Source organism: Piliocolobus tephrosceles, chromosome 2 (genome assembly GCF_002776525.5).
Source record: "Piliocolobus tephrosceles isolate RC106 chromosome 2, ASM277652v3, whole genome shotgun sequence".
NCBI lineage: Eukaryota > Metazoa > Chordata > Mammalia > Primates > Cercopithecidae > Piliocolobus > Piliocolobus tephrosceles.
The window spans coordinates 152,986,851-153,000,512 of NC_045435.1; the positions used below are offsets into that span (position 1 = coordinate 152,986,851).

The 13,662-nt window shown below is 38.9% G+C and overlaps 1 protein-coding gene across 1 annotated transcript in view; it reads left to right on the forward strand.

Moving 5' to 3' along the window:
• Nucleotides 1-13,662, forward strand: part of COL6A5 (collagen type VI alpha 5 chain) — a 93,596-nt gene that overhangs the window by 40,281 nt on the left and 39,653 nt on the right. Inside the window, 11 exon segments of the mRNA XM_023207395.1 lie at nucleotides 93-155; nucleotides 1,656-1,718; nucleotides 2,770-2,832; nucleotides 4,868-4,930; nucleotides 7,137-7,187; nucleotides 7,308-7,343; nucleotides 8,703-8,764; nucleotides 9,821-9,882; nucleotides 11,498-11,499; nucleotides 12,945-12,980; nucleotides 13,095-13,131. Of these exon segments, the coding sequence (XP_023063163.1) occupies nucleotides 93-155; nucleotides 1,656-1,718; nucleotides 2,770-2,832; nucleotides 4,868-4,930; nucleotides 7,137-7,187; nucleotides 7,308-7,343; nucleotides 8,703-8,764; nucleotides 9,821-9,882; nucleotides 11,498-11,499; nucleotides 12,945-12,980; nucleotides 13,095-13,131 (538 nt within the window).

Below are 13,662 nucleotides of genomic sequence, written 5' to 3' on the forward strand. Positions count from 1 at the left end.
AGTACCTATTTCTGATGTACATACTATAAAGAGAAAATCTATATGGAAACAATGTGTAGAAAATCTTGACACTGGAAATTCTTGTTCATCAGGGAGAACCAGGAAATCCTGGACCTACAGGCACATTGGGAGCTGAAGGATTACAAGGCCCACAGGTGTGTTGGAATATTTTGTAAATATTGATAAATGCTGTCAAGTTATTCTGATGGGAAGAAGGTAGGTATTTCTGTATAAAAATAAATAACTGAGAATCTGCCCCCTGCCCTATTTTGCATTCCCCATCATGGGGTGGGGGATGATTTTGTTCCATCAAACTTGATTCATTATTTGCCGGTCACTAATAAGCCTTTGTAGAGGAAAGATGTGCTCTTGTGCTCACCTGGTATTGTGTCTTCATATTAGTAATAATGAATGATTAATACCTTCATATTACATTAGTAATTAACACCAGGATCAACAAATTGGTTTTCCATAGCTGGAGTCCTGCATACACAGGCTCTTACAAAGGAAAATTAGTTGGAAGTTGGAAACTGCTACTTGACTTGCCCAAAGCTAACTCTACAGGGGTATCAGTATTTCTGGAATATGATTGATAGGGCTTTCTGTGAGCCATTTGCATCTTTCATGGTCGTATCATTAGTAATATGAGCATCGGAAGTCAGAGCATCGTAGTCTTGCTTCCCTCCATGCCAGAAGGGGAAGCTGTGGTCATTCTGGAGAGTAGCTTTGTAACACATGGTTGTTTAGTCGTCTTATGAAGCCCACTTTACATGAAGCCCAACTTAAGCCTGGACTTGTATGGAAGGGCCTGTGTAGCTGTGCCTATTCTAAGGTCTTCCCAGGAATTCATTTTTTTTTTCTAGAAAGTTCAGATATTAGGACCAAACTGGAATTTGGGATTCTCTTGAGTGGTTCTGGGGTCCCTGAACCAAACCATGAGCTAGCAGTTTCTCTAGATTGGGTAGGGATGGGACCAGCCTAGATCCATTTCCAGGCTTTGGAGCAGATGTGGGGGTGGGAATGACAGTTACTTCAGATACCTCAGACATCCAAGCATCCCTTTGACATTGAGACAGTGAATCAAGGCTCACCTGGTGGCTCCTGGGCAGCCCAGGGCTGTTTCACAGCTGGTACTTCAATAGGAAGAAACGTTTTTGCTCCTATATGAGAGAACCACGTGAGAACCATGTGTTTGATGGCAAATATGGTAGAAAAATAGACTTTGATCCCTCTGATCAGGGTCTGCTGCTAAGATGCCCTTTTGTGCTAACTTGAAACAACTTTACTCTCTATTTTACACATTGATAAGGGCTTTGGCTCAGGTAACGCGTCCCTTTAAAGGAATTCATCTGACTGTTGTTTGCATCTTACTTTCTTTTCTTACAGGTTTCATTTCCTGCTTTGGCCTATTTTTATTTCCTCTGTAGGAGAGGGATGAAGGTCTTACATCCAGGCAGGGAATTCCTTAAAAAGATCTGGACCACTGAGTCCACTGGGCCTGTCCTCAATTACTCTTAATACATGCTTAATCTCAGGGTTAAAAGGCTGCGGGAAGGGTTGGATCATTGCTTTTCTGCAGGGTGTTTCAAAAGAAACACTGAGAAGTAAGGTTTCATTGACATCATTGCATTATATTTCCTTTATTACCACTAAAGGGGTCACAGGGAAATCCTGGCAGGAAAGGAGAAAAAGGAAGCCAGGGGCACAAAGGACCTCAGGTGAGTGACAGAGACATTAGGCTCAATGACTCTCAACAGTTATTTTCCTCTTACTGCAAAACAATCTTCACATATAATTTTTTTGTATTATTTACATATACATTATTTCATTTCTGGATTATCTGGGGCAAAATTTTAGCGCAGCTCAGATTCCTCATACATAGCTAAAGCACTCCTCTTTCTCCTTCACTGGGGTTTTACTCTGAAAGCACAGATCCATTTCATCAGCCTAACGAAAGCATTTGGAAGAATACAAATATTGCCCAATCATAACATTTCCTCCAAAAACTGATACATTGTTCTGCTTTTTCTAACTTTTAAAATTTATACGTGCCATGCACATACATCTCCCTTGACTACAGATATCTAAAATTGACTGTACAAAGATCCCTCACTACTCAAAACTACTTGATTCCTACATTCACCTCTTGAATTCATTATCTGTATCTGTTTTTTTCCTGAGAAATAATAGTTTGGATGGTGAAGGATTCGTAGGAAAAATGTTCTAAATCTATTCAGTTCTGCTCAGACAGTGAGAGTTCACAAGGCAAGGGATACCCATATTTCTATATTCCTAGCATGTGTGGTCAGTTATCTTTCGGATAATATGTGTGCAAAAGACACTTCTGCCCATTTTTTTATTGGAAAACTGAAACATATCCCACATGCCGTTATGGATACGCACGTGGTACCTGCACAAAGGTGGCAGCAAAGTGTCTTGTTCTAAAAGAATCAGTGCATTTATGATAATTTTCCCACATTTGGAAATAGCATTGTTGACTCAAGGGTGCCTTTTCTTTTTCTCACTAAGCCCCATTTGGACTAGTGATGTCCCTGCAGATTAAAACATGTGGTCCTCTAACTAGGACTGGAACCTGAGTCATCTGGTTCAGCCCTGCCATCTGCCTCTCTCCTCCTGAGTGGCTGGATCTTTTGTTAAGGCTGCATCAAGGAGTTGTCGGGAATACCATGAAGGAAAGTGAAGTGTTTCTAATGGGCTTTCTAAGAATTACTATGGTGCCAACTTTTTAGTCTCTAATATGTTTTTCAGGGTTCTCCTGGGCTAATAGGAGCCAAAGGGAGCACTGGAAGATCTGGACTTTTGGGGAAAAAAGTAAATATTATTTCTGTTTTTTAATTCTTTTAAAAAACATATTTTATATTTAATGGATAATAATTTCATATATTTATGAGGTACAATGTGATATTTTCTTTTTTTAAATTATACTTCAAGTTCTGGGATACATATGCAGAACAGGCAGGTTTGTTACATAGGTATACATGTGTCATGGTGATTTGCTGCCCCCATTAACCCGTCATCTAGGTTTTAAGCCCCGTATGCATTAGGTATTTGTCCTAATGCTCTCCCTCCCCTTGCCCCCCACACCCTGACAGACCCTAGTCAGGGTTCCCCTCCCTGTGTCTATGTGTTCTCATTGTTGAACTCCCACTTATGAGTGAGAACATGCAGTGTTTGTTCTGTTCCTGTGTTTGTTTGCTGAGAATGATGGCTTCCAGCTTCATCAATGTCCCTGCAGAGGACATGAACCCCTTCTTGAAAAAAGTAAATGTTATTTGTTATGGATTTCAAATACAAAAGTACCTCAATTTTCTTCCTGATTTTCATGTTAATTCCTCACATGATTGAATCCAAGCACCATCAGCAAGTCACCAGCATTCTGCTAATATGTTCTCTTTCTTCCATTGAGCAAAGAGTTTCTAACTGCTGACCTCTCCATGAAGCTGCTGTTTCCCTAGAAGAGAGTGATCTCACCCATCAGAAACAACTCTAAAAGATCTCTTTCACTCCCTGATCTCCTGAATTCAAGAATGCACGTGGTTGCTGAGTTGAGTGGAGGATGGGTGGTGTCAGAACTCAAATCCGTTAGTGCATGCGGTTCTCAAACCACAACTGTCTCTGAGGTGGCTCTGTTGGGGACTGTCAGAGACTATTGACCTCATCAGAATCTGACTCCCCTGTTTCAAACCTTTCAATGGCCCCCTCTCCAGGGTCCTGTGACCTGTGCAGCCACACAGGTGGCCTTGCTGAGAAGAACCCCCTGCTGAGTTTAATGCTCTGCTGTCATGGTCTTGAATCTCATTTTTTAAGCAAGGGACCTGAGTTTTCCTTTTACACTGAGCCCAGCAAATTGTATCATGGGTCTTGGCTTTCCCATGGCCTCCACAAAAACATTCAAACTTTAAGGTAGTTACAACATAAACAAATTCTGGGGAGCTAATGTATAACATGGTGACTATAGTTAACAATACAGCATCATATACTTGAAATTTTGCTAAGAGAGTAGATCTTAAATGCTCTCAACATAAAGCAAAAATAAAAAAGGAAAAGTGGTAACAAGATAAGGCAATAGACACATGACCTAACTTAACTGTGGCAATCATTTTACAACATCTATGTATATCAAATCATGTTTACACCTTAAACATATGCAATTTTTTGTCAATAAGGTAGAGAGTCATTTACACGGCCCTTTGCTATTTGCCCCATTTCATCCTAAGGTTTCACTGCTTACCTCCCTCCTGTGTGCCTGCCTCAGGCCTCTCACTAATGCCTTCCCTCTTCTTGGATCACTCTCACCCCTTCCTTGCCCAGTCCCCTGACATACAACTCATCCTTCAGTCCTCAGCTTCTCTGCTCCTTGCCTTTCGGCAGCCTCCTCAGGCCCACCAAATCTGACTTAGACTCCCCTTCTGTTTGCTCCCATAGCACCCTGAACCTTATCTCACAATATTATAATTGCCTGTCTAATTATTTCTCTTTCCAGCCAGGTGAGGGCAGGACCACCCCTAATGTGTTTATTTTGCAGTTCAATAAGTAATTGTTGGATAGGCAAATGCGTCAGCAAATGAGTCAACTTTCCCTGGAGTCAATTTTCTACTCTTTGCCTTTTCCTTCAGTCCTTTTATAACACTGCAAAAGCAGCACATCAGTCCAGCTCTGGGCTGTGCTAGGCATCTTCTGCTAGCTATGGAAAAACTATAATTTTGCCCTGCTCTCATCCCCTTAGTGAGCACTGACCCCTCACTGAGAACTCTGAGTCTCCTCATCGAGTGGACAGAACCAGATTTGATGGCAGGAACCAGGTTTGATTTTACTGATCTGAAGCTCTTCTTGCCCCACTTACTAGGGAGAGCCTGGACTTCTTGGAGATCCAAGGCCAGTGGGGCAAACTGGGCAGCGAGGAAGACAGGTATGAAGTTTTGAGGTCCCTCCCCTCCCCAGATCTGAGTATTCAGTTCCAAGGTAAAGAGAAGGGGTTGACACCATCAGCCCAAGTGTGGAGGGCATGGAAGGTATCTCAGCATCTAGGAAGGTGTGCGAACATTTCTCCCGGGTGCTTTAGCGGGTGCTAAAGCTCTCATTCCATAGACAGTCTGTCAAAGTGAAGGAGAACAGCAAGCAGGAGAAGGGGGGTAGGTAGAGAGGATAATGGATGAGTTAGAACAGGGCATTTCAATACCTTAACAACCAGCATGGCCACATAGATGCATATCCTTTGAAAAACAACACCGCCCATTTCTCCTCCCTTCTTGCAAAAGTCTAGGGTGACAATGAGAGATAGAAGAATAGGGCTACGAAATGGGGCATCGCATTTTTAGGCCTGCACTCTGTTCTAATGGCTGTGGCTGTAACAAGATCTCAGCTCATGGAGCAGCCAGTATAGGAACAGTTATTTCATTTTAAAAAAATTAATGTTTATTGTAAATACTATACATAGATATCATAGAAAATTTACCAAGCACAAACATTATTCACAATAGCCAAGAAAATATGGACTCAACCTAAGTATCCATCAATGGATGAATGGATAAAGAAAATGTGGTATGTATGCATAATGGAATATTATTCATCCTTTAAAAAGAAGAAAATCTGGTCATTTGTGACAACATGGATGGATCCAGAGGACATTATGTGAAATGAAATAAACCAGGCATGGAAAGTTAAATATGACAAGATCTCACTTATAGGTGAAACATAGAAAAAGTCAAAATCATAGAAACAGAGAATTAAAATGGTAGTTACCAGAGGTGGTAACTGGGAAGATGTTGGTCAAAGTGTATAAAATTTCAATTAGAAAGAAGGAATAAGTTCAAGAGATGTAGTGTGTATCATGGTGACCACAGTTAATAACAATATATCGTATATTTGAAAATTGCAAAAAAAGAAAAAATATGGCAAATAAACATAAGGAGCCAGAGGCTTACAGGAGAACAAATGATTAGGGCACAGCAAGTTTCTGACTTATGGCTACACCCACAATCCATTGCCTCCATAAAGGCTTTCAATCTTCCTTCATTGCATTTTCTATCCATAAAATTAAATGCTTGTAGAATGGTCCAGCAAGTCTTAAAAATTATCTTTTTATGTGATCTAATTTGAAAACATGAATCTAAAAGTAAAGGAAGAAAGAAGGAAGGAAGGAAGAGAGGAAGGAACGAGGGGAAGGGAAGAGAGAAGGAAAGAAAATTTACCCAGAATAAAAGATAGGAAAGAAAGAAAAATTGCTTATAATCCATCATTTTGAGCTATTTATCATTATCCTGGAAATTTAAAAAAATCACTCTAAAAAACGTATTGTGAGCATATTTTCATGTCATATTTTTCCCTCAACATCACTTTTAGTAGCTTCAAAATATTCTACTAAATGCATGCACATTCATTTATTTGACCAATATCTTGTTAATGGTTATTTAGCTTGCTTTCACTGTGATAAACAACACAGCAATGAACATTCATGTACCTAACTAAAATTTTGGGCAAAACCATAATGAATTTCTACGTAGAGATTCCTAAAGTAGCATAGCTGGATCAAAGAATATGTACATGTTTCATAAAGGCTTTGCACTCCATTATAAAGTGCCCTTAGGAAAATTCAAACAGTATGTGGATCCACGTGTTATTTCAGGAGAGTGTTTGTTTTAGGGCATCCACAACAACAGGTATTGTCACTTTTTTCCATCTTTACCATTGACAAAAATACTATCTCATTGCAGGGTCAAATTTGCATTTTTTTGTTACCAGTGAGGACGAGCATTTTTTCTGTATGTCTATTGACTATTTATAATCCTTCTTCAGAGAGTTCCTCACCTGTATTGTTTGGATCAGCTCCTAATTTTCTAGGCAAGAAACTGCCACTGACTCCACAAGTCCCGAATGACCACTCCTCTGCTTCCTGCAATGTTTACAGAATGGAACTGGTCAAAGAAGTACAGGGAACATATCAGGGAGTGAGGAAAACACAGCAACACAATGTTCCCAGGGTTCAAGGTCACCAGTTAGGCCCCTTCTGCATGGAAGTCCCCAGTGCTTCTCTTTTGACACTGTAATCTCCCCAGTATAGATTAAAATTAATTTCCACTTTTGAGAAATTGAAATAAATTGGTGTGTTTACACAGGGAGATTCTGGCATCCCAGGCTATGGTCAGATGGGACGAAAAGGAATAAAGGTAAATATGGAAAGCAATTATTTTTTTAATTGATGAATCAAACTAAATAATACAAGAAGAAACAATCATACTGCAGAAGTGATATATGGATGTATTTTTGTTCTGTGCTGAAAACTATAGGGCCCAAGAGGATTCCCTGGAGATGTGGGGCAGAAGGTATTGTATGCATGACCTTTTGAAATTACCGTGATCTTAACCTTCTACTTGAGAACTGAGATAAACCTGTAGGTCTGAATGAAATGGGAGCAATAAGGAGAAACCCAGGACAGTTGTTTTCCTTGGGCTTCCTGAGGAAAGAACCATATTTAACCCCTATGAATCTTTACATTGGAAAAGATTGTTCTGTCCATCATTGCCTGATGCCTCTGCCTTGAAAGCCTACCTCCAGGTATCCTTTCAAGTTCAGTACTCTCTCCTCTTCTTGATTTTCTGCCTTGGTGATTTCATTCAATACTCTTGGCTTTGGTTATTGCTATTTGTTCTTCATTATTGTGCTCTTTATTTTCTCTCACGGGAAAGATTACAATATCCTTCTAATTGGGTTCCTACTTCCATCTTCTCCCTGATTCAGTTAATTCCAAACACTACTGTCCCTTGATTTTTTCCAAAGCATAGCCAAATTATGCAACTTTCCTACTCAAACATCTTCAAGAATTCCTCATTGCCTGCCAGATTGAAATCCATCTTCATGCTGTAGAAACAGACATACCTTTCATCTCAACCCGAGTAGCTCAAGTTAGGTCTGTTTTATACACTGGAATTCTGTAAAAAAATCTCCCTTTTGAAAAAAAAAAAATGTTCAGAACAATGTCTTCTATATAAGTGATGCTTATATTAAAATATAAAATATGAGTTAAAAATAGAATAATTAATCAAATAAAGTATAGGAAAACTGTCAACTGTTGAATCCTCTTAAAACTGTTTTTAGTGAATTGATTACCAAAAGAGATTCTTAAGTACAAAAGGGTGCAAAAGGGACAATACAAATAACCATGAGGAAGAAAGTCCTCATTGTACAGGATCAATTTTCCAATGTACTGAAAAAGGGAGAAAATTAGCATAATTCAACTTATTGATAAATGTGAAATAAGCATATTGATAAATAACTGTCAAAATTTTTAAAAATCAGAATATATTATTTTCACCTTCAACTTTTTCATAAATGTTTTATGAATTTATAAAGTAATTCATTATTTATTATTTCACATAGTCAATACTCCAAATGTTTTTCTGGGTTTTCAAGCATTTTCTTTGGATATTTTAAGTAACTAGATGACCACTGAATTGATATGTAGATGTAAATATTTCTATTATTAGAAAATTAAGAATAGTTTGAAGAATAAGTGTACCAATGACTTAGTTCCAAATGACAGGATAAGATGACATTAAATATTGCATTGGCCTTCATCAATATATAATTGTCATAGTATCAATTAAGTTTGAGTTCAGAGAGTTTTTAAAATTCTTTCATAGCAAATACTTCAACATCTTAACTCTTTATATCTGAATCTTCAGGGTGATATTGGTGATCCTGGAATTCCTGGGGGACCTGGACCCAAAGGATTTAGGGGACTAGCAATAAGTAGCCTATAATTCCAGAAATGATAAATATTCCTTTGGCAGACTTTGGCTTTTATGTTGTAATAATAAATGTGGGATTATTGATTCAACCCGAGGGCATCTGAAATGCCACTTGCTAGCTGTGACCTTCAACACATCTTTTCAGGGTCTCTATTTCTGTAACATAAGAACTGAACTTAGTGATATGTAAGGTCACATTCAGCTCTAAAAGTTTATGGTTCAATGAATCAGAACTATTTTAAAGATTTACAAACTGATAACTTGCTGTTCCAAGAAATGTCAATGCCTTCCAGTCTTTTCTAAGGTGCATACTAAATCCTGGCATATTAACCCTGTGAGTGGAAATGAAGGTGACGGTGGGAAGATGTCCTTCCCACTGTGTCCCTGAGGGTTTCTGACGATTCCACTATACATCACAAGGTCATATGGCCGATTCTGAGGAAGGCTATTGAGATCTTCTAGTTAGCAAAGTGAAGAGTAGAATATTATGCTTACTTACTTAGAAGCAAAATGCTGAGACAAGCAATCTTTCATTTGAAAGTCTGAGTGCCGTATCAGTGGTCACCATCAGTGTGAATGAAGATGCAACTCAATGGATACTTTCTATCTGGCTGGATAAATTTCATTAGTATTCGTATCCATCACTTTGAGGTATGAGAATGACATAACCCACTCGTGTCCTCTTATGTGTGTAGGGAATCATTTTTCTTATCTGATCTTTTACAGATGTGAGTTTTCTTATTAGATCTCTGTGTGCCCTCGTATATTGCTTTTCCTATTAGCACCAATCCCAATTTACGGCTAATTAAGATTGAAATGCACAGCCAGTGCCAGAACAAAGTATATCACTATTAAAGAGGCTAGGAGGGAAATGGATGTTTACCAGTCATTAAGAATATATTGTTTATATCACAAGCAATTTACCTGACTTCAATTAATAGCTGCTGTCTTTTTAAAATATTTTTTTAAAATTAGAAAGTCTTATAGAAACTGAAGTAGTCCCCGTAGATAGACAATGTTGAAACTAATGTATTGATATATTCCTATCTGCAGCTCACTGTAGGCTTGAGAGGTGAAGAGGGATCTCAAGGACTCCCAGGCCCTCCTGGACAGAGTAAGTGTACCCATAAGAACTAAGTAGGACAGTAGTTTCCAGTATGTTCTATGGAAAGGGCACAGCATTTAAAGTCAAATGCACTGGATTTAAGTCCAGATTCTGCTTTTTACTAGCTGTATGACCCAGTCACTGGGTCCTTCAGTTTATTTGTAAAATGAGGGGATGACATATTCTATCCTAACTACTTCAAAAGGTAGCTGTGAGGATCAGATAATCAAATGTGAATACTCTTTGTAAACTGTAAGGTTTACAAATAGTAATATTGCATTGCAAAATAATTAATAGAAAATAAAATATATAAAGTACAATGTAAATAGTTAATATTGGTTAACTCCAGTATTAACCCCAGGTTGATGGAGTTTACCAAAACCACGATTGTTGCCTTCCTATCCTCAAAATTTAGACTTTAGAGAGATTTGGAAATATAGGTACAACTACCCCCTATGATTCCATTAAAGAAAAATGGCACCTCTGGAAGCGTTCCCAGGCAGAGTCAGGCATATCTCCCACTGACGAAATAGCCATCTCTCTATTTTAGTGCCTCCCAGGTTGTTGTAATGATTTAGTTACACGTCTGTCTCTCCTAACAAGCACAGTCAGGTGAGAATTAAATATTGCGAGCACCTGTGTTTAGTGGCAGAGGCCCAGGCAGCATTGTGTAAGGAATGGATAAGCTGCTTATCTTGTTTTGTGCATTGTGAGTTTTTTCTGATTACTTGAAGAGGTTCTTGAACTTGGGACTTTATTATAAAAACAAAAAATACGAATGGTTTTGTGGACAACTGAATCCATGTTAGAATGACAATCAGCTAACTTTAACGATACTCTGATACAATATTTACTTTTTTGGCATTAAGCAATGTATGAATATTCCTAGTCACGTGAGTGAGAATGTAGTCTCTGGGCCGATCTGGTCTGTTCTGGATTTATCTCCTCAGATTCTGGGGCTCTCATCTGGGGACACCCACATCTTCCTGGTCTTGTGCTTGGCCCAGGTAGTCTGGACTGGAATTTGGCTTCTTTGTCTCAGGCTCTTGATCCTCAGCCTCTGCTTAAGAACTTGCTCAAAGTTATTCAAGGGCTCGCTCTTTCAGGACATCCTCTTCATGGTTCTGATTCTCTGGAAAATGTGGACTGCCTACTCTGTGTATTAGCCAGAAACTGTTTATCTCCTGTTTAAATGGTCATGCATTATTTTCTGTTGTCTGCCATAACTTGTAAAAGTAAGAATGACACTACGTGTTTTTGTGGATGCATAATTTCCTGACTTGAGTTAGAAGGTTAGTATGTCCCAATGGGTACAATTAGGGATGCCACAACAGTTCTGGTTAACTCCAGCAATCCACAACAGGACACGTAGACATTCAGCAGACCTTTAACTGTTTATTGGATGGATGGACCAATGGAGAAGTGACCCAGTTGTCATTTAGGACAGAGGTTCTTATGCCGACGTCCCTGGTTGAACTTCTGAGGGACTCAATGAAATTGTACAAGCGTAAGCATGAATCACATTTTTTTTTAAGTGAGCATACAGGCATTCATTCGTTGCCCAAGGGAACCTATATATGCAAATATATTAAGAATCACAGCCAAGGAGAAGCCTGATCTGAAGGGGTGGCCTGCCCCTCCACACGTGTGGGTGCTTCTCGTTAGGTGGAACGAGAGACTTGAGAAAAGAAATAAAGACACAGAGACAAAGTATAGAGAAAGAAAAGCGGGGCCCAGGGGGCCAGTGCTGTGCTTACAGAGGACCCACACTGGCACCGGCCTCTCTGTTCCCTTAGTATTTATTGATAATTATCTTTACCATCTAAAAGATAAGGGAGTGGCTAGAAAATAGGATCATTGTAGGGAGGAAATCAGCAGTAAGACATATGAACAAAAATCCCTGTAACATGAATAAGTTTAAAGGAAAATGCTGTGCCTTGAGATGCATATGCGAACATCTCCATAAACCTTTTAGCAATATTGCTCCAGCAAGCCCCACCTTATTCCTAAAGGTGGTTTTCTCCTTACTCAGTAAACAAAGCACACAATGGGTTTTACCCGGAGATGTACCATTGCCCAGGGAGGGGCAGGAGACAAATGTTTTTCTCTTTCTTGAGATTTAAGAGAATGGTGATGACCTTTAACCACAAGCAGCCTTTAGGCACTTGTTTAACAAATCACATTCTGCACAGCCCAAAATCCTTTTAACCTTGAGTCACCACACCACATGTCTCTTGCAAGGACGAAGTTGGGGGTAGGGTCACAGATTAACAGCATCTCAAATACAGAACTAAATGGAGTCTCTTATGTCTACTTCCTTCTATATAGACACAGTAACAGGCTGATCGCTCTTTCTTTTCCCCACATGATCCTAATTAATGGAAGTAAGAAGGAGCAAAGAGAAAAGCTCAAGCTGCCAAGAAAGACTGACTGCTTTCAGGAAGTCTTCCTTGATTCATCTCACCAAATTATTTGTTTTGCTTTGTTCCATAATCTCTTGGCATTTATGAGCTTGTTGTAATGATTTAGTTACACTTCTGTAACTCTTCTTTTATGTAATGTTTATTTTGCTGTGTATTTTGCTGTGTAATTGTCTTTGGGTCTTTCTCATATGTAGAGGCTGTTTCTTATTTCCTGTGTTTTGCACTCTTGATGTGTAATATAACTGTTCCTCTGAATTCTCAATAAATTACTCTCCTTGGCACTGCCCTTTGGAAAGTATGCTGTTTATAATTTTAAGCATTCTTATGAGAAATGCTTTCCTCTAAGAATTACATCTTTAGTACAAATATCTTTAAGAAATACCTTTGTTTCTTCTTATCACTGAAGAAAAATAATTTTGTTAACTTTGGTAGACATTAGCTTACCTGATCTAACACTGAAACAAAAAATTTACACCCTCGGTGTGAGTAGAGAAAATACATGGCAATTAATCCACTGGGTTTAGGAATATTTTAACTACTCTCTACCAGCTGTGCTTTTAAGAAAGAAAGATTTTTGTTTTCTCTTGTTTTATTACTAAAGACTTCAGTTGGCATACCACTAACTTGCTCTGTTTTTGTTTTTCCTAGGGCATTAAAGGCATGGCAGGGCAGCCTGTATATTCTGTATGTATCTCCTTATTCACGAAAGAAAACCCAAGTTCCCTGGGAAATAAACACAGCTACTCAAAGGTCACTGTACTCATGTTTCTTTTCTCTCTCTTTTTTCAACATTTACAGCAATGTGATCTGATCCGGTTTTTGCGGGAATGTAGTCGTGAGTATCTGTTATGGAATGAGAGCATCCATCAGTGGTTGGTGAGGCACTTAGGATTGTATGCAGTGTGAGTATGTGAGATCAGTAGACTCAGTTCACTGGTGGGAAGCCTCTGTAACAAGCTTGCCTGGAGTGCTTACTGTAGAACATCGTACATTAAAGGAAAGAGGAAAGAGGGTATAAGTAAAAGTGCCTTCACTCATGGGGCAATACAGACATCAAAAGAAAACATGCATATGGGCAAATTAGAGAAAAACCCAAAAGGTGTGTGAATTAACTCACATTCGTATAACCGTTATGAGCAAAAGGACTGAGAGGGCATGATGTTAAAGGGGTGATCATAGGGGTTTGGGACTAGTCAGTTAGTTGCTCAGTTAATAAAGGATGTTTGCATAGGGGTAACTGAATCCAGCTATGGGAAAGTGATGAGAGTGGCAAAAAATGGTTTCAGAAAAGGAATAAAGCAGGAGTTGACATAAAGAGGTTGTCTTTGGTTATAAAGAAGGAAAAATAAGGTAGAAAAGCCCAGCG